We start from the raw sequence: 22,687 nt of genomic DNA, 5'->3' as shown, positions 1-22,687 counted from the left end.
TTCATATGCTATCTGATGGCGAGCATAATTGCTGTGAGCCAAATGATCAGAAAAATTGATTGCCGGTGTTGTACTTACTAAAAGGATTTCTGTCAAGTCATTCGAAATTCACGGCATCCCTTTTATTTAATTTTATATACATACATACATATATGTATGTGAATACCCACGTAACATACCTGTAATGCAATATAATAAAAGCAATTATGAAAATATTAGCATTTATTATTTTTTATTATTACTTTTTTTTCTTGAAACTCGTACTGTTGAAGACATCCTGAAAAATTATGAGGCGCTGTGAAAGAAAGTAGCCGTTAATAAATATAAATTTATTCTAATTCAATGCTCGAGGACACCTTGCCCAGCGTCTTGTCCGTGTTGCCACATGCCCAGACAGACGTTGAGCTTCAACTCCTTCTTCTCGTGGTGATTTCATTATTAACTCTCGTCCGACAGGAGGAACGAACTTGAAAAGTTTCTTTTTTATTCATTACACCACATCAGCTTATTATACAGTTTTTTTTGTTAACCAATAAATTGATAATTTTCTAAAATGACGATGCTGTAGGTAATTTCAAACACCTTGTATTTAGACAGTGCCTTCCGAATGTATCACTTCTCTGTGTAGCATCTTCTGATTGGGGGCAATTTTACATTATGTATACTCTGCTCATATTTCGTTTCTTTTTCATATATGGAATATATGGTTTTTCTGACCAAGGAGCTTATAAACCATTGAGGGAGCATTCATAAAATGGTTAAGTCTCTATTTTTGAACATTTTTCGTTATAATTCTTTAAGAATTGAAGGAATTTTGAATATTGATTCAAATTTTAGGCTTCTGAAGCACCAAACAGTTCAAAAATTTCTCTGCAAAGTTTATTCATAAATAAGAAAACTGTTTTTTTATCTTTATCTTTAAAAAATATTATTTTAGAAAAATCTTAAATAGCGAACAAGAACTCGTAATTTTCAATAAAATATTTCTACATTTTAGAAAAATTCTATATTTTAGAAACAAGGATATAAGAGTATTTTGTATGCACTCCCCGTATATTTAAACATCTTTGATTGAGTTCGTGCATGAGTGTCCCTCTATTCGTTGAGCATAATATGATGGAAATATGAATAAAGGCAAATAAAGTTATTTTCTTGCCCTCTCATGTTGGACCACCCATAGAAATTGTGGAAACCATCGAAGATTGTGCATGAAGTGCTCGAACCATGATCACTTTGAGATCGTGTGGTATTTACGATTAAGCAAAAATACGTAATATTAATGTAGAAATTTTATTCATAGCACGAGTAGAAACATGACACTTCCGTGAAATTATTTTGTCACTTTATTACATATATCTCTGCCATGTTCTGCCATTTAACGTATGCATATATAGTTTAAATATCCGTGTTGGAAAGTGCGGAAAAAAATCAATGCATAAAAGTTAATTTGTCTTTTCTTTCTATTGTGTGGTTCATATTGCTGACTTTTTGCCATTTACAGAATATGATTTGGGATAAGAATTTTTGTGAAAGAACGCAATGATCAAAAAATAAAGCGAGTGGGCCGAAGAAGTGCGGTGCGATCAAAAGGAATGCTTTGGTGTTGTTAGTGACCAGTAACCACACCTTTTCCCAGGGATGATAAACCGTGATTCAGCAGATATTTCCTTTTGCTGATCAAATTATTATTATATTGTACATTGGCTCATTGGTTCACATTGAGATGAAAAAAGTGCTAGAGTTTTGTTGATAAAAAAAGGAGAGATGAGATAATCAGATATCGCCTTAATGTGACTAATTTGTCGTAATTCAGAAGAGATCTTATCATCCCACTTACTCTAAATTCTTTTTACATTTTTTTCCTCTTGTACTTCTTATACCCCACTGGACAGACACCTTTATAGAAGGATGATGGGAAAGATGTGCCGACTGAAATGTGAGAAAATGAAATTTCCCATCCCCAGCAATTACCTTGAGTGCTATCTAGATCAAATAAGTGTCGAAGTAATGATGTAAACAGATGGAGATATAGATATCTTTTGTGGCTAGATTTCACACTATATTGGTTTTTAAGGGAAGACAGATCGCATTGTAGGGGCTTTAGAAGAAAATTAGCCATGAGGTTCGTGTCAAGATGCCAGCTTATGCTGATGATGATCAAATGTCGTACCTATGTATACATACATATGTATCTAACAGTGCGGAGTATTGTGACAAAAGTTGCTGACAAAACCAAAATTGATTGAGCGCATATTACCATGCAACAATAGATGCCCTGATTTCTCATTGTTGCCATTAAATACGTATCGCTTTAATCATTTACTGGGCCTGTGCAGCAAAATGCCTCGAATGAAGAGGTTCATTTTGGAACCAAACACAGGCCGCCCGTTCCAATGAAAAGCGTGACAAATTGATTCCGATTCTACGGGAAAACGGACGGGACATCTCAATACAATATTACATTCATACCCGATGTTTCGGGAGACGAGCACGGGATGAGAAATTGCTGAAATGATTATTCAAATTAATTTTCAAGAATCTATTTATCAATTTTTGGGTGCGTCATTTCCACTCATTTATTAATTTCCCACTCATTGCAGGCAAAATCATCACTTCCATGCTATGTAATCTTATATTCTTCCTCTCATGCACTCTCACCATTATTGCATAGTACGACTATGAATATGACCTTAATTGCAATTAATAAATATCCTGCATAGGATCTAACTTAATGGTCTTTTTGTTATATTACGTGCAAAATTGATCGATAATCTGTACTCTTTTGTATTGATTGGAGATCAATTTTTACAATAAATGTGAATAATTATATATTTCGATATTTTGGTTCATGAAAAATTCTTTTTTAATTTAATCAATTTAGTAAAATATCCTTCTTTGGAAGTTTGTTTTAGCTCAAAATCGAACTGATTTAAAGAAAGATTTATTATTTTAAATCAATATGCATATTTTTTTCAATTTTTTAAATCTTTTTCATTTTAGGAATGATCGACTGATTTTTTTTAACAACCCATTCCATGCATAACTAATACATATACTACATATGAGGGATACCATGAATTACCAAAGTATCCTCTATGCACTCTATCGAGGACTCTCTTAACCCATAGAGTCAACAATATCCCTCAATTAAGGCTTTAATTCTAATTTTCACGGATGTTTTCTCAAAGTCAGGAGGTAAAGTTTCCTTTTAATATATATTTTTTTGCCACAGATGAAACATCCCCTTAGGATATTATGTTTAAAATACATGTGTGCGGATCTAGCAGAAGGGAGCGATGTGACTCTGACAATATCGTATCAAAAGCCTCAAAGTAATTTTCAAGAGCATGTTTATTTCACACTATGGCCCTTTATTTACGGATAATCAGGATCTAAATGCGTGCCGAATTGTGGAATATGCGAGAATGAGGTACATGCTGATGTTACAACCATGAAGTTGTTCATTGCTGCACCTTGATCAAGAAATAATCTATTGCACATTAGTCATTTTTTCCCGCCTTCCAAACTCAATGCAAAGCCTGGCATTTGATTGGATCATATTATGGAGAGATTATAATTAAGTTCGATAAATATTAACTCTATTTCCTCTTGATGTCTGACTTCTTTTTTCACTCTCAAGTTAAATAAAAAGTCTTATATCATTGTAACAGGAAAAGTCACATCCCCTCTTGCCTTTTGTCTTATTCCAAGTCTTATTCACATTGATGAAAGAGCTATTGAGCTTAAAATTTCTTTTGAGGAACTAATTTGTAATGCGGATGGCATGGAAGAAGAGAAGAAGATGCCGAAGAGCAACATGTTGTGCTGGACAAAAACAAATTATACGAGGAGTGAAAAAACAAAACACCGTATATAATAAATTCATTCAACAATATCCAATCGCCATGGAAGACGTGATGTGTGAGGTCCACCAAATTTGGTGCCGTGATTGGATGATGGTCTCTTCGATACTTAATCATTGCCATGTGGTGTTCCACGAAATTTCTCTTAACCATATCATTGGAAGCGCTGCTTTTCAATTGACTCTCCATTCTTTTGTAACCCAAAAGCCTCTTCGTACATTTCAATTTGATTTTCCCGAACTTTTCGGTCGGTCATGAATCCTTCTCACAGCACTGTCGACCCGCAGCGGAGTCATATTATTAACTCAAAATTGCACTCTTCAATTAAATGGGAAATAGTCAAGCATATTGTGTTGAGGAGCAATAAAAGTTAATAGAATAAGTTTACTCTGCACGCGAAGCTCATTTGAATTCGACATATCATTCGATTGAGGAATACGCTTTTGGTGTGGCCCACGTAAATTTCCATTTGATAATAAAACCATACCATTTAATTAGAGGTCACATTCGGATCCTTTTCCTGTGAAATCCACACCAATGTTGACTTTTCCCATATTATTACTGCTCGTGTATAATTATATATATATAATACGTTCATATATATTTTATCACATATATATGTATGTATATTTATGTTATATTGATCCTACCATTTGTTGCCTTTGTTTTTTTTTAATTAAAGGTTAAAATGGACTTAAGTTGACAATATTATTTTTTTAGAGTTTAGATATCTGCGTATATTTCACATTTTTTTTTATTAAATTATTTGAAGGCTTTTTTATAAGCTTATTTGAAAGCTTTTCCTGAATGAAAGAATAAATTTTAGCTTTTTAAATTCTATACAGAGACTCCAAAAACACCTAAACTTATATAAATAAATAATACAAAATATCTATTTAAAACTAAATTTTTAATTTATACATACAATACTTGCTAATTGATTCAACTTGTTACCATGTTATTTGCAAATGCAATTGAATGTTGCAGCCGGTGTTTTGACAAACTGAGGAAATTCAACAATTCCATTTTTTTTATTGCGAAATGTGTTCGCTTTTAATTTTCATTCGAGGAATCTTCATGACGGTATAATTTGTGGTTTTTATTTCGAATTAGCATTGTTACATTTTATTGCAGAATTGCTGCTGAAATATTCATTCAAAAAGGGGATATTCTTAAGAAATGACGCAATAATGTAATAAGAAAAACGATAACACCTCCCATTTACAAGAAAAGGAATCCAAATTGGAAAGTACTTGAACCGTGAATGAGGTTCATTTTTTTCCTTAAATTCTCGACGAAAAGATGAAAACCCCTAAATAACAGAAAATTATTATTTCTTTTAATAAATACTACGTGTTGTTGAGGAGGATTGATTTTTTGAATGAAAGAAATGAGAAAAAAAAACATTGTTTCGTAGAATTAAAATAACAATACCATCATCATTTTTCACACGTGTATCGACCCATATTATTGACATTAAGCCAAATAATTAAATTCAACCTCAAATTGTGCGTCAAACAATTTATTATAAGTGTACATTAAATTTTACAGTCTTGCAATAAAAATTATGCTTTACTAGTTTTCTGGAGACAAGCACCTATATAAGGAGGAAGAAAAAAAGAAACATTTATAGATATTCTATGCAAAAGTGATTTCGGTAAGATAGTGAGGCGATGAAATGTATAAAGTCTCATGTAGGTCGTTATTGTCATAAATGAAATGTCGTGTGTATTTTCAACCAATAAATAAAATTCTATTGTGTACTATTCAGCAAAAGAGAGAGAGAGACTTATCGCCATAGTCATAATTCATTTTTTACATACTCCTGAAAGTTGGTAATTTTTAACGCACCACGCAAAAGAAAGTCTGATAACGCTCTATGCTAAGCTAATGGTTGATTTATTAATTGCGTACATCATCTCTTGTGTGTCTTTTGGGGTGTAGCGTTGTGCCATCATAAGTGAGTGAAATTGACACGGCTAGAGCTTTGAAAGTTGCAAAGCTTCGTGGGTGACGAGAGAGCAGAATCCTCCTTTTATTGGAGTCAATTAACGACTTACTAATAAATTAGCTATCATATAAATTGTCCGACATTTCTTTGTCGGCATTCCCTCAGCCAATGGGAAGCAGCGCGCAATCCTATTGGATGGCGAGAAGCGAGTTGAACGCCCCAGACACGAGAGAGTCACTGCCTAGCATGAGGAGCGCAGCTGAAAGTCACGTCAAGCTCCCATCGAACGAGCACCGCGAAGCAGTTGCCACTCGTTTATCACTCGAGTTAGTTGTAATTGGACAGCTTGCTCCATAAGTGAAAAGCTACCTTGTCAATCAGTGCCCAAATCATAAGTAGTTCATATATATGTGTCCAATCTATGCACATAACATTGTGGCAGTTGGAAGTCAACAGCGAAAGCAATGCTAATGGAATCATGGATTATCCCATAGATAAACTAAAAGGAAAAGATAGTGACTTTATTATCATTGAGTGTGGTGTAAATGAGAAAAGTGTTTTGCAATTTTTCATGAAGGACCTGTGCCAATATCAATCCACATAAATCTACCGTGTGTGTGCGTTAGACTAAAGGATTATCCTCATATATCGTGATATATATTTACATACTCTTCACCGTGATATTACCTGTAAATTAATAAAATAAAAAATAAAATCTCTGTGTAATTCGGCAATGCTTTGTACCAGTGCACCACCAAGTCCAATAGGATCAGAAATCTCTGTGGGGGCCCCGAGTCCGCCGGCAACGGATGTACCCCACACCCAAGGTGGTGACGACTACTTTCGCCCTCTGAAGAGGCTAAAGATGCTAGACGGAAGAGAAAAGTGTATCAGCCCCACCCGCTCCACCATTGAAGGTGTCAAATCCTTTTCAATAGCTGACATCCTTGGTCATGAACCACCATCGAGTGGGGCGACAGGTGGAGTCGGTGCATTCAGCCACCATCACAACCACCTACATCAGCATCAAAGTCATCCTGCCACAAAAATTGTTCGACCTTGGGACCACTTACGAGGACCCATCCCTGTTCGTCCCTTCCTGCCACCCGCCCTGCTGCACTATGAACACCGGCTGGCCCTTGACTACCAACGTCAGCTGCAGGAACACTTTACGGCCCAGGCGCAGCTACTGCGTCATATGAGCATGGAAATCATACCCTCGGAAAGTGGATCCGAGCGCTCTAGTTCAGCCACAAGTGATTGCTGCTCACCTGAAATTGGTGGCTCCCGTACCTCCGACCATCACCACTCTAGTGGCCAACAGACGCCTGCAGCGGCCCATCAAGCCAGCACCGCCGGCACCCAGAAGACTAAACCCAACGGGACGCCCCTCGACGCCCTCTTCCAGATGACCAACAAAACCTTCGATGAGGCCCAAGCTGAGAATGGTTCTGGTAAGTTTATATTTCCTTAAATTTTTTAATTGAAAGAAATCTGGGCTTCCGCATTAATTTATTTCATTTTTTTTTAAACTTAAATTGTTAAATATACAAAATTTTAAAAATCAGTATAAAACCAATTATCTTATGATTTAACCCTTTAGGGTTTTTTGGTCATACGCTGACCCAAACGTGAAACATTTTATTTTTTCAATTATTTATGAATGTAATTGTTTTCCCATGTTACAAACGCATAAAATTCACGCATAAGGGGTCAAAGAAGACATTCTGAGTGAGAAAAGTCCTCTAAAAAAATTCATAGAATAAAAATCGCGATAAAAGAGCGCATGTTTCAATGTTTTTATGTTTCACGTTGGACGTTAAAGGGTTAAAAATTTGATAGAATGGGTTTAAACAAAATATAAATGTACTGGTAAGCTGACCAAGCTTACGGGAGCTGTGTTTCTTTCAGTGTACCAATTTTGGGAGAGCAAACTAAAACGCGAATTAATTTAAATACGCGCAAAGTCGGGAAAAGTTGAAAAGTCATACCCTAAGAAATGTTTGGAAGGCCATATCTCGAGAACGGATCCATAGATTTTCATAAATTTTTTTTTGTTTGAAAGGTCTTGAAGTCAGCTATAACATATCGAAAAATGAAAAAAATTTATGTCGCCATTTTCGAAAAATTCGAGTTCGAAATTTTCGAAAACTTTGTTTTTGACTTTAGCGCCTCTTGCGGTCATTTCTCGAAATTGCAATGTTCTAGACATTTGTAGGGCTTCACGAAACCTTTCATTTGCGCTTGAGTTGATCAAGATCGGACTTGTAGAACCCGAGATATGACATGCCAACTTTGGAAGGCTATATCTCGAGAACGGATCCATAGATTTTCTTCATTTTTGGCATGAAGCTAGATAATATGGTCAGCTACAACATATCAAAAAATGAAAAAAATTTATGTCGTCGTTTTCGAGATATTCATCGAAAACTCATCGAAAATTTTGTTTTTGATTTTTGGCCCCCTAGCGGTCACTTTTGAAACTTCGGATGTTCTAGAGAGTTGTAGGGTTTGTTGAGATCTTTCATTTGAGCCCGGGTTGATCAAAATCGGTCAAGCCGTTTTCGAGTTATGGTCGATTTTCGATGAAAAATTGTGGCGGCCATATTGACTAAACGGCTTGACCGATTTTCAAAAATGAGGTATCGTTGGAAAGCTCTTGATGGCCCCTGTAACATATCAAAATTTCAGATTTTTAGCTAATACAGGGGCTGAGATATAGCGAAAACAAAATTTTGAGGTTATTCAAAATGTCGGACGGGGGGGTGGGGGGGTGGATTTGACCTCATAATCGGATTTCTTCAGGTCGATATTTAAACTTTGCCGTTTACCGCAAGTCTCTATCTATCACCGTTCTCTTGCAATTTAAGTTTGGAATCCGGACGGCCGGACGGACGGCCGGACGGCCGGCCGGAAAAAACTTATTTTTGGCGCATACGTTTTTTGGAATGTGGGGACCCTAATTCGTGCTCATCCCAAGTTTGAGCCCGATCTGACGACTTTCGATTTTGCTCGGTACACAAAAGCTGTGTCTGAAAGAAACACAGCTAAAAAAAAACAATTTATATTACGAATTGATTGAAATCCCGAAATGTAAACTGAATCTTAATGTGTTAATTTTTTGCTCTTATGAAGGGGAGTTTAAGTAATTATTTTATCGCACATAAAGCAGAAAATATAGGTAGATAACACGATGAGAAAAAAATAAGAGCACACATAAATTAACATAATTTCATTTCACTTATTAAACTAAAAGTAATATTTGACTGATAATTCAACAAAAAATTGAATTAAAAAAAGATTAGAAATTAAAAAATTAAAAACATATTTTAAAAAATTATTTATAAAAGAAACGATAGAATTACAGCTAATAAATTATTTAATAATGCTAAACAAAAAAGCAAGCACTTGGCTAAAAGAAGTTATCATCCCCTGGGTATAAAAATGTATTTTTTCCAAAGGTTAGACATGTTTTTAAATATTTTTTCTTGTTGAATAAATAAAAAAATGTATTTTTTTAATTTTGTTGTTTGTCATTTTATTTTTACTCTCTAAATAAATTTAAAAACAATAATTTAAAATAATAATTATTATTTTTAAAAATATGATAGGTACCCTTTTAAAAAACAAATATAAAAAATATTAAACCGGTTATGGGCACAAGCTAGCCGTTAAGGCTAGTATTATATATAATTTTCAACACTTATCGCTTATATTAAGTGCTGTTAAAAAAACCAAAAAGAAATTTAAGAAAAACTTAAAAAACATAAGAAAAGAGTTAAAATGTCATTGATTTTTTTTATTTTGACAACCAACATGAAATTAGTAAAGGTAAATAACTAGCAATATACAATTTAACAAGATTCTCCGTTTACTTTCATATCCAAAATGGGGAGATTCAATCAAATTAATAAAAAAAGAGCTTTTAAAAAAAGTAAATGTCAGAGAACGGCTATCATTAAATCGCAATTATGATTGCTAATTACACCACACTTTGCAAACTCTCTTCCCCGCGTATAAATTAATATCGCACATCCCTGTATTTAGTAAAATTAATAGCTTTTTCCCATTGTACAACCGGTAAGACGTCAAATCCCGCAAAAGTATTAATTTTATTTCACAAATCTGCAAGTATTTTAAAATCAAATTATTCGTCTTTATGAATTCAACATGTCTACAGAGATAGAGTGCAAGATATCTTGTACGTTTCGTGAGAGTCTCCCAACTTCCTTAGCCAGGCCAAAGTGGATGAATATAACTTTCTTTGAAAGCTTTCTCACAAAACATACATAGCATATTTGTTGTTTTTTTTTATTTTCTGTGAATTGTCGAAAAGAATACCTATTCTTTTCTTAAAAGTTCCTGAAAACTTTTATCTGATCACATTGATTTATAGTTTGTATATATTTTGACTTTGAGCAAGAGTATTATAAAACTTTTGCGCAAAATGTGTCACTTTAAAAACCAATTAACATGGTGTTCAATAACTTGTGTACAAGCACTGTGAGATACTCAGCGTTTTACATATTCACAATGTGATTTGAATGTTAATTGCGTATATGAATGTTTTCAACAAAGCGTTTATGTAAACCAGTTTAAACTTGAGCTTTTATTTTTTTATTAACACTTTTGCAGAAATTCATAGTGTAGGAACAATATTAAGAAAAAAAATATGTATATATAATTTTTAAATTATATACCTTGAATTAAAAAAAAATGAAAATTGGAGATGATCCTCAGAGCATTTCTTGTGCAATAAATGCTTTCATGAATGAATTTTCAAAACCACCTCATCTACTTTTTTCCTTTGAATCTTATTAATTTTCTTATTGGCATATTTTCATGAAAAACGAATTATTTAATTTCCGTGATCAGAAGTCGTTAAATATATTGAAAATTTGATTGAATCTGAATGAAAATAAGAAATTGATATGGGTAAACCGCAAAGCAATTCCAGTAGAAATTCACATTTATTTCCTTTATTGAATGCCACAGCAATTTATCCCAAAGTATGTGCGAAGATGCTGAGAAAAGTGTGATTCTCACGTCTCATCGTATTCAATATAGAACAGACAAATTTGCCTTGGTTACGAAAAATATTTGGCTTTCAATTCGCAAAAGAGCGATTCACGGTTGGTTCTCAAGAAATTTGTAGTGTAAATGAGCTTCTGCAAGAGATGTTGCATTCATACCAGATGATTCTCCAGTGAAATTTTTTTTTCTGAGGGCGACAAAACTCACACGAATAAGTATGATGATTCTCAATAATAAAATTCTTTGTTGAAGCATGAAGAACAAAGAATTGACTTACAATAAACAGAGAAAAAAAAGAGAGTTGTAAATGTGAAAAAAGGCGCATCGATCAATCGATAATCAGACGAGCGTTCACCAAAAGTGGCTTTTGTTACTTCACACTGTGGAGGAATGGTCTTCACAATTCACTATTCTTTCTGCCCTCACCAGCAGTGAAAAGGATATTAAATTCAGACAGTCTCGGTGTGTGGGTCCAATTCGTCACACACGATTAAGATGCATTTAAGAAAGTCCAAATGCTGTGTGGCACTGATTCGCATCTTGTGCTCACTTTTTTCTTCCCATAGCAGACATTCCTGTGTTGGAACTCCAAAGACGGAGAAAACCAGAATGAAATATGGTTTCATCTCTCATGGTGATATCTCACGGGATATTCATTGAGAGAAACTAAAAATTTACTATATATATTCTGCAAAAGGAATGGCGAAAGAAGCGAGCGAAATACAATATCGAGATATATTCGAGTGGAGGATCGAAAGCCAATTTCCCAAAATCTTGGGCGATAGATTTCGTGATTGATCTTAATTGCCTCCTCTTTGATCTTCTTTTCGATATCGTTTGCATGTTTGAGACAAAACCGTAATTATTAAAAAGCAAAAATATGATCTTTTGGGTGAATATCAAAATTTCATTAGTAAGACGGGGAGCAAAGAAATGGAAATATATGGGAAAAAGACACGGCAACACCAAAAGGCTGACGATCATTAATATCCGTTTGATGATTAAGTTAATCACATCTTCGGCATTTGTGATGTTTGCCTCCTTTTTTTTCTACCTCAACATCAGCTCAATCTTTTATATTATTATATATCTGTGTCGCACTATAAAGCTTATTATGCCGAGCTTCACTCAAATTAGACACCGTCGTCACATTTAATTTCATTAAATATATAACTCGTTTAATAAAGTATCGGTCAAAAAAGAATCACACGCACACAGAGCGGCGAAAGAAGTCTCTCAGTCCGTTAATGTATTTAAATTTTACACGATTTATGTTGTTTGTCGAGAGTGGTTCGTGTGTGAAAATATGCGTACACGATGCCATGTGAATATTTATATATATAGCATTTTATACACTACCTACCTACCTACATATGTTCGTATCCTTATGTAGGGCTGTGTATTGGTGAAAAAAAAAGAACAAACAATAAAAGAAAAGTTAGCCGTTTTTTTCTCTATTTTCTTCTCTATGATGAGGAAGATTTTAGCTTCGATCCAAAATTGTTCCTTGAGGGTGCAAAATACCACCGGTGGAGATATATTCCGGGGGAAAAGTGGAGGAGATAATCGAGAAAGAGCAAAATACACTAAACGTGCACACAAAGTATATACAATTCCCTTATTCTGCATCGGAAATTGGAATCCTCTCCTTAGTCTCTCCCTGCCTTTGCTCACGGCATACAGAGGCGCAGAGAAACACTCTTTGGCGAGAACTCTAATAAAGTACAATGAGTTGCTGGGACGGTGATCGTCGCCCTAATGGCCGGGAACAGAGAGCTCGGCAATCGCGCCAGCGTGTGGTCCATTCTAAGTGGTCAAAGATGCCGCGGCCCTAGGTGTCGGCCGAGCTAATTGGAAGATGTTCAAAGGTGCCGCCAATCTCTGGAGTAGGGATCAGAGCTTGTAATAACTCTATCTTCAATATGGGAGGCCGCTGAAGAATACGATCACCGATGAATTTTTCGGTACAGCCGGGGTCCCGAAAAAGAGGCCCTCCTCTCACGAGATCACTTCTTTTCGTATTGAATAATTGGTGCTCTGCCAGACCATTGAGTTGGCATGGCGCAACACTTGTGTCATGCACTGTATAAAATTTGTCAGAACATCCGTAATTCTCTACATGAAGAAAAAATGCGTTTACCAACCATGCTCCACACACAGCAGTATTATTTAAGGTGTTTTTGCTCCTCACCTTTACCGATGTATGTACACCATTTAACATGCACGCCAATGATACTCTATGGGTAATTTAAACAGAATCGAACTCTCGCTGCCCCATCAAAAGGCTCATTGACAAGACTTCTTCTTTTTTTTGTTGTGTGTGGGGAGGGATAAAAATACCAAGCAATTCAATGATCCCCAAACAACTGCGAAAATTTGTATATGAAATTTTATTGAAGTTCCACCAATTAGCAATATCGTATTAAATTGTGATTTTTATTGTGTCTTACTTGCGATGTGATGTATAAAAATTGAGTGGATGGCGGCATTGTGGAAAAAAAAGGAGGTGAAAAAGCAAAAAGACAAGTCATCATCATCACAAATACTTGCCGCTCTAATCTTCCTTGGGAGCAAGAGATCCGAGTTGTGTGATCCATTCCGTCTCCATTCATAAGCACTCTCGTTGAGGTGAGACCTCTTCTTCCCCTCCGGGGTCCTATATCCGATGGATGCTGCACCGTGTTTAAGGTCGGTTTGTATTTCAAATGCGCCCAAGTGAGTGATACAAATACACTGCACATAGCACAAATTGATTAATTACATCAAATTTGTTATTGATTTCGATTGACGGAATTTGAAAATGATTGCAGAGCGGCGTGCAGTAATTACAGAGTAGCAAATCCATTCTAACACATTTTCCACAGATAAATGGACAGCACAAGAGGAACCCTATAATGGCAGGCATTCACATACCCATGCACACCATCAGCACCACCATGTGAGAACTCGGTTTAATATTCACCCAAGGCGGGTACACTCATTCAGAGGAGTGTAGAAATATTTCCACAATTTACACTCATAAAAAAAATTACAGAGAAAATTCTTAGTTGTTGGATATGCGTTGGTGTGTGATTTTCAAATTATATTATGAAATTTTAAATAAGGTAAATGAAGTAATTTTTTAGTATAAAATAAGAACTAATATCCATTGAAAGACTTGAGAAATTCACCGAAGATTCCTCCTGTGATTGTGCATATGATCCTTCGATAAAGAAAAAGGCATTTTAAAGGATTTAAACGGTTTACAACATAATCCATGATAATTTCTAATTTTTTTCTTCTTTTAAAAGTGGTGTACAATATTCGCGGTGACTGTCTCTTCCTTGATTGAAGAAGAGACAGGTATTAAGAAAATATTGCTCTTTAATGAAGCATACTCATGCACACACAGCTATATAGGGAACTTGTAGAGTAGATTTCTGTCTTGTGGCGATCGGTTCGCTCCCTATACTCTGATATACGAGATCATCTTTACCATCTACATTGGTGGTGTTCAATGGGTATACGCGATCGTGGAGATCGGTAAACAAAATTAAAAATTGATCGAGAAGCGCTCATATTAAATTCTTTTTGCACACACACCATATTCCCCCTGCCCTGGTCAGATGATTACGATAACGAGCTCCGCGGTGCAAAGTGCTGATTTGTTCTGCATGCAAAATTGTTATTAAATCGACATAAGAATTTGAGACGTTAAAGTAGGGGGACCAAACTCATGTAACTCGATCTTCTGTTTGGGGTGTGAGCCTTCCTGCGATGTACAAACAAAATTTTAGCATGGGTAAATTGGTCAAATGAAAGACATAGAAGCCGCCAAAAACGGGGGGATGATATTCTCAGCTGAAAATATGCCAATTCGTGAACTAAATACTTCTTCTCCGTATTCATGGCAAATCAACCTTGTTTCGCACCACAAAACCGTCGGCGGAATGTGCAAAAATGAATACACGGGACTAATTCCTGTCTGTGGAGGAAGGTGTGAGGCGATTTACAAAATGATTAATTTCAGGAGAGTTTCCCTCAATAGCAACCCAAAACATTTTTTTGGATCTACCTGAGTTCTAGAAATTTTTGCACCTGAGGTAATTTCACACCCGAAACCGGGAGAATGAGGAAAAAAACAGATTTAAGATTCGAAACGGCATACCGACTTGTAATATTGTGTCGAAAATCTTTTGATCCTGGGAGGAAATTCATATTTTAATACATAGCGTGGATGTGCCTTTTTTCACATATATATCGCTTCTATTCACTTGTTAAAATGTATTATATTGGGTTTATGTAAAATTTCCTACATATATGGGGGTATTGTTGTATCACTTTTATTGTACCTACCACAAAAGTCTTGGACTTGTGCTTTGACGACTTCGGCACAAGAGGTTTATCCCGAAAAAAAAAAGAAAGATACAGCAGCCTATTGCATTATAAGAAGACGAATATCCAATAAATGTTACTAACTGAAAATACAAACCAATTACGAATCATAAAGCCGACCGCTTTCGGCTTCCAGCTTATGATCTTCATAAACGCTAAGCCAAACACTTAACGCATAATAGTAGCTTGAAAAACTATAATGCCGGGATGGGGAACACTCGATATGTTGTAAAAAATGACACACTCAAGTGGGAAAGAGATTTTTAGAAATCGCTACGAATTATGATTCATGAATGACTAATTTTTTTTCTCTTTTCCCGAACATTTCTTGCCTTGTATCTGTGAGTGGGCATGTGGATGAGTAAAATCGATGTGTGATTAATTATTTTACACTCTTTGCTTCCTCACTGTCAAGTGTCATTTTTTTTGTTCGCCCAAAAAAAGATATTTTCAATAACTGAAGACCCTGATTAACCAATAGGTTAAGTGACTAAACAGAGAAAGCAAAAAACACTCTTGTTTTCATAATGTCAAATTACGGAGACAAATGTTTATTTAGGATTGCATATTAGACCACCGTCTATTCCAAATATTGGTTAGGTCATTATACATAATTTTCGTATACATACCTCTATATATGTATTGAAATAGCGTGAGAAAATATTAGATATCCTTAGCAATCTAGGAGTGTAAGGAAATGCAGAGCTCTCATAATTAGTAATCCTAATGTTTTCTCTTTCAATTTAATCCTTGCACTGAATCCTAAATCAACAACTAAGCAAATAGATTATAAAACATCGAGTTTAGAAGCAATAAAATATTAATTTAAAAAATATATAAACACAAAAGAAATAAAATTGTTTAAACGTAATTTTTAAAAATTCTTTCACATGACCACTAAGAAATATTCAACTTTGAAAAAAATCAAACACCGGAACTGAAAACTCCTTCACCCTCTTAAATATTATTTACACGAGACTGAATTCCAAGTAAATTTGACTTCATGGTGGTAACGGAAAAGGAGCTAAGGGATGAGGTCATAAATAAGGATGAAATAATCAATAAACACTTCCTCCTAAATTGTTTATTATGTGTAAAGTTCGGTAACGTAAAATTTATATTGTGCTGACAGATACCCACAGCGATGTATCTCATACAATCTCATGATCCCAAAGAAGGAATTTCAATCCACAAATACCACAGACTCGCATGTCGTCCATGGATTTTAGTGAAAGAAAGAATGACACCGATGACGGATCTATTGGGTGGCGAGCAATCTTCCAAAAGAATTTTCCCATTTTCTGTGACATTCTCGTCATAAGTAACCATCACCACAAAAATTTATGTGTGTGGCACAGGCTATGGAACAAATTTGACTATGTAATTAACAACAAATATCGTTAAATTTATCTTTTTTTTCTCTTATCCATTCACCTACGAGTTGTCGCTCAAAAATAACCATCCAATAATATCAAATACTTGTCTAAAATGCTTGTTGGCTGAAAAAAAGACACCATTCTACTTAAAACGAATTAACATTAAAAGATGTTACACTTTCAACAGCATATTTCCCCACTAAATCTGTAATAAGGAAATAGACGGAATTACATGCACAAAATTGTACATATGCACATGCGGACAAAAAAGTCGTTGAAATGCTGCTGTGCAAGAATCCAATCTCAAATGCAATTTTCACGAGAACACATTGCACAATGATTTTTGATGTTTGTGCCTCAAATAAATGAGAAAATATGCAGCATATTTGTTTTACAATCCTTAAAACCTTTTGCAGAAAGTAATGCTTAAAATTAATTGAAATTATTTTATGCTCCAGTTTTATTTTAAGAATGCATTTTGCTAATAGAAATTTCTATGATGCAGCAATGCAATGTATACAGTTGGCATCAAAATTTTAGAGACATTCCCGCAATATTTTGATGTTCCTGTCAATATAAATTTTCAAAGAATACCGATTCATACTTAAAAAAAAATCTCTCAAAATTTTATTTAAAAAAAACTATTTTAAAAGTTTTGAAAAGCTTTAGGATTCTTAGAAAAGAACGTAAATTGTTTTCAATTAGAATTTTAAACACATGGTCTTATTAAACTTTCCAGGGTCTTATTCGCACTATTCTTTTCAGCCTATGTTGTCTTTAGGATTTTTTTTTAATTAAAGCTTTTTTGCGTACTTTCGCATTCCATTATTCTCTAAAATTTCCCTCATTAGATAGCTATACCTTTGTTTGTTTGACTGCGTGGAAATTTAATGCGTGGAAAATCATTATTTTTCTTCTATAAAACTTGTTACAGGCATACCTTCCCGCAGTTGACTTCTTAAATTTATTTCCCTACGTGATTTTCTGAAAAGGAGACAGGATTTTTGCGGGAAAAGTCAGGGGTGGAATGTTCTGAGATTTATTGGGGAAACATCTAAAACTGGGGTGGATAACAGAGTGGAGGGATGTAATTTTATTGCTGTGTACATTGAGAAGAGGGCAATAATCGTTTAGATCATTTATTTGAATTAAAAGTACAAATAGCGTGAAAAGGAGAGGAAAATATGACATTTTTGCCACGACAATGAAAGGAAATTTATTTATGAGGAATTTTTTTCCAATAATAGAAATTCCATCTTTTTTTCCTGATCATTGAGTGTTGAAAAAGTGGGTGATATCTCTGTGGAATTTGTGTGAAAGGCAAGAATATTATTTCTTTTTTTTTTGCTTACACCGGGTATGAGTACATTCTGAGTTGATTCAGCAGAGACACCCGTAGGGGAAATATATTGGACACGAGGAAAGTTGGTGAGATACGACCATGTAAATGAAAAGTAATTGTATCATATAAATCAATCAGTCTGAAACTCCCTTAAGTCAACAAAATATATATATCCCCCCTCTGTTCTGTGTGTATACTCTTAATGATGCAGCTTGGGATACAATTATTGGTTTCAGAAGCAGTTAATAAACTCCATTCGTTACATGATTTTCACCCCAGAATCAAATCCCTTCGAAGGGTTGATGTAATCTCTTTGCGTTTTCATCCTCATCAAATGAGCGTATAAAAAGAGGTTTTGGACAGCGAGAAGCTGCTCTTTTAGGGGGTTCAGTAGCAAAAATACCCAAGCAATGATGACAGCAGAGATTGTGAATCCTTCATGGATTTTAGTTGAAATTGAATTGTTGTCCACTCAAGTGTTAAGTTGTGATTTGTTTTCTTTTAATTTCCATTTTGTCGACTGAGAATTTCTAAACCCACAAATAAAGGGGTGAGTGGTATGTAATTTAGCACCATCATTTGTCATCCGCTTTTCTCTCAACTTAACCCCACAACAAACCAGTGTAAGCGACGTTTTTTTGGCACATTATTCTGCTTCTTTAGATGAGATGAAAATTGAATGATGAGACTGAGAGATGGTTTGGTGGAAAATGGAGGAAGTGAAGAAAATTCAATTCATTCTCGTCGTTAAGCAATTTAAAGTTTATTAAATGCCATTTCGTTGAATCCCATTTTCCACCACACTTTTATATTGTCGTTCCCATTTAATTGGAAAATTGTTAGTCACGTTGCTGCGCAGAATTCCTTCTCTCTTCAAAATGGTAACCATCACTGAACGCCCAACTCTTCTCGCATAGCCACTCTTCCCCATTGTGCAGACACTGTACATAAAACCATTTATTGTCGTCTATCTAAGTGACATTAATAACAATACCAGTGCCATGGAGTACCCAACGTATTTTATAGCGTCGTCGTCCGCACGTACAATGGAGGCAAAAGCTTATTCGCCTTATCGCTTTTCGGGGGCGGTGAGAAGCTCGATGAGAGTAAATTGGAAAGACGTTCAGTGGCTCGGAAAATCCACTTGTGCTCCAGATTGACAAATTCTTGTACTTGTCTCAAATTACGCCCCACTCACTTGGCTATAAACACCCTCAGAGCGTCCTATCGTGAGCTATGAGCTAGAGAGGGACACGCAAAAGGGAAAACTTTCCTCACGAGAGGGAACATAAACCCCAATGGCTGGTGATCGTCCTTTTGTTGGATGTCATTACAGCAGAGTTTATATTTGAGTTTATAGGAAAGCAATTTTGTACATACATACACTGTGGGTGTTTTAATGTAAATTATATACCTATACGCACATACTTCTATTCCATATAGGTACTTCCTTTTTCCTACAATAACATGGCATTTAGTGTGGTAACATTTTGTGGGCATTATTGTTGTTTATTTTACAAAATAAACTAGACAATTTATATTTCAAAAGATTTTAAAAGCTCATTTATATTTTCTTTAGATGAAAATCAAGCTGAAAATGAACCAAATCGGAAAAAAAATTCAAGAATCCTCTGCAGTTTTTTCCAGTAAGTTTTTATGTTCCTTTCGGCACAAAATAATATTTTGTGAGTTTGAACTTCTTAATTTTAAGAGGACGTATACATACATATGTTCGTAAAAGCTTATCCAAATAAACACCCCCTTGTCTGTATACAGTAAGGAGAGAAAAAATGCAAAATAAAACAATAAAAAAAAATTATTGCAGAGTGAACATGTGGAATACCAACTAATTAAGCAATCTGCAAGTGAGAGAACTTGACTAAGCATAGCCTTTTGTTGGTCATAATTGCAAAAAAACATACAAAAATGTAATACAATTTCTGCACCAGTTTTCGAGGTGATAAATAATATTTCTTGGAAAGGTATTTTTCTGAGTGCTGCTCACAAGAAATTTCTAACATTACCATTTTCTCTACGGTCATCACAGAAAGTGATTAATTTTTACGCGGGAAATGCATTTCAAACACTTCCTAATCACCACTTGGTATGGTATTTGCATTACGCTCAATTGAAGAAATGCATGGTCGTAAAATTCTAAACTGAATTAAATGTTTTACGGCGCGACTGTTTTACTGTGGAAAAAATTGTTAGCATATATATACTCACTTTATTATTTTTTCTGTGTACACTGAGGCACACACCGCGATAATTAAGCCCTATAGTACAATGTGTACCTATACACCTAACTATTAGAACTTGAAGAAGAGGGAAGAAAAATGTGCCCATTGTAATTAGAAAAGTCCAGTATTTCAATTAAATTAGAACCTCACCAAAGTAGTCAAGTTACACATACATATATAGAGCAATAATCGCTTTCAGATAAATACTTTGGTAGCTTTTCTCGCCCCTTTTCCCAAGGCATTTATCTTCTTGCATTTATGCAATGTATACCAATGGTGTATATGTATGTTGAAAGTCTACCTATCTGGGCAGAGAACTATACACTTTTACGGCAGTTCCTGCTTTTATTCCCAATGTGCGTTTCAACATGAAAGCCTCAATTGCGTTTCAAATGCCCCAACAACGTGCATCAATTTTTCTACACCTTTTACCCAACAACTCCGGCGCGCAATCATGTCTCAAGCAGCAATTGCAAGCTTTTATTCTCAAGCCTGCACACCTCTTCCACACCAATAAATGTTTGTTGATCGTTAATTTAACCGCGCCATTTTATTCATTGTTAGTGCTTTTGTTTGTTTTATTAGAAATAAGAATGAATTTGGTCATGGTTTCGCTTGGTGGGTTAAATTTCCTGTGTCGATGCCATCGTTTATTATTTGGATGATGACGACCACGATGATGGCAGTGACGACCAATTTCTCTCTATACATATCTTTGAAAACCCACCATAAACGCCCAAAGACTTCTCATTGCCGCATTTAACTTTTCAAGAAAAAAAAGTTAAGAACTGGAAAAAATTGCGTTATTAATCAAATATACAGTGAGTGTACCCCTTTTTGCCCACTTTGGCCGCCTTTTTACCTTCAGGCTTAAATATCATTAACGAAATATAACCATAAATTCTCGCGAACGGATTATTTAATTGAATTTGTCAAATTGGGTATTTTCAATTAAGCGAGCTTTTTTTTCGGGTGGCTTTAATAAGGATATTTTGTATCGATGGTATGTGTACCAACGATTGAAATGATTATGGATATTTATTTTATTGCCACTGTTGAGGGAGTAATTGAACACAAATGGAAGATAGGAAATTGAAACCATCAATCATTTCCACCTTCGTTAGGGATCCATTAGTTTTGAGGCACTTTACAGTGAGGAGCATAATTTTGTCACAAAAAATTAACTACAGTATTAAAAAAATATATTTGAAAATAAAAATCGATAGGGTAAGATGGGATAAGTTTAATAATTTATACAAAAATCACTTAAGCCATTTCTTGGAGTATAATTGTACGTACACATTTGTGTCAGTTTGTGAACAATTTTCATCGTACTGTAACAAAGATAAATGATTATAAATATTTTACAAAAAAAAAAGAGGATACACTTTGAAAACGGATATCCACACAGAGAGAACCAAAGAAGTAGTTCTTTATAGATTTTCAATCACAACCTTCACGTTTTATAAAAGAAAACTTTTTCATAAAAGCTTTAAATGAATTTCCTTATAATTCGGCCTCATTGATTTTTTTCTTAAAAAAACATTTATCGGAGTGTTTTGGACTCTTATTTAATTAATGGTTGTGGAGAAGAAACTCCCTTTTTTCTCAAGTACCAGCTGAGGAGACGAATAACTAATTATGCATAATATTCCTAATTGGTTCACCGCACTTGTCTTATCGTACAGACTATTGCTCTCAAAGTTGCAGATGATTTTTTTTAACATAAATTGGAAAGCAAGAGAAAGTGTACACATTTTTCTCCAAATATTTATCCTAATATATCCTAATAGTGTGTGGGGTTTCTGGACAAGTTTCGTTTCAGTAATTGCTCTACCCCTATTTAAGATAAGAGCGATAAAAGCCATTAGTCATTAGAGCAAAATCCTTTAAACTCAAGGCGGTTTCTTTCCCACTCTTGAGGATTCTTATTTCACTGTGTTGTGTGTAGAAAAAAAACCTCTTCAATTAATCATCCCACAATTCGTGTCGTAAAAAATAATATCGTGCATTAGTGGATGCTAAGCGACAACCAACCACTGAGCTAGAATTGAATTTTGGTGTGAGGAACCACCATAAGGAAGGGTGGTGGTGGACAGTTGGATGGAAGGAAATGAAAAGGTTTTGTTTTTGTATGAATAAACTGCCATTTTGAGGTGCTTCTTTTTCATACCTTAATTACATTAGTGACACTCCAAACGGGATTATTAATTATTTCTTTGTCTTTATAATGAGACGCAGTTTGTCATCATAATATTGCGTCTTGGCAACGAAGTTTTTTTTTCTGGCCACTGCTGTGTGCTTTATTTCTGAATTAACATGGCAAAACTACGACAGTGATTAATTCACAGCCAGTGAATTCATATCACAACTAATCACATTAATGCATTAATTGTAGTGTAATTAATCCACATCATTATATACATACACGCAACTTGTAATTTTCTACATGAAGTCTTTGGGCATATAAGCAAAAGATTTTTGTGCGGAAGGAAATTCTTCTGCAA

General features: G+C 34.9%; 2 protein-coding genes across 3 annotated transcripts in view; one reads left to right on the top strand and one right to left on the bottom strand.

Moving 5' to 3' along the window:
- LOC129790048 (solute carrier family 35 member B1 homolog) overlaps window positions 1–22,687 on the bottom strand; it is a 766,332-nt gene that overhangs the window by 457,968 nt on the left and 285,677 nt on the right. The window lies entirely within an intron of this gene.
- The window catches only part of LOC129789959 (transcription factor LBX1-like), a 28,902-nt gene continuing 12,151 nt past the window's right edge, over window positions 5,937–22,687 (top strand). The window contains exon 1 of the mRNA XM_055827109.1: window positions 5,937–7,268. Coding sequence (XP_055683084.1) covers window positions 6,548–7,268 — 721 coding nt within the window. The 5' untranslated portion in view covers window positions 5,937–6,547. The remainder of the gene's footprint in view (window positions 7,269–22,687) is intronic.

Source organism: Lutzomyia longipalpis, chromosome 1, assembly GCF_024334085.1.
Source record: "Lutzomyia longipalpis isolate SR_M1_2022 chromosome 1, ASM2433408v1".
NCBI lineage: Eukaryota > Metazoa > Arthropoda > Insecta > Diptera > Psychodidae > Lutzomyia > Lutzomyia longipalpis.
The sequence above is the reverse complement of the archived record's forward strand: the minus strand, read 5'-3'. Positions and strand labels throughout refer to the sequence as shown.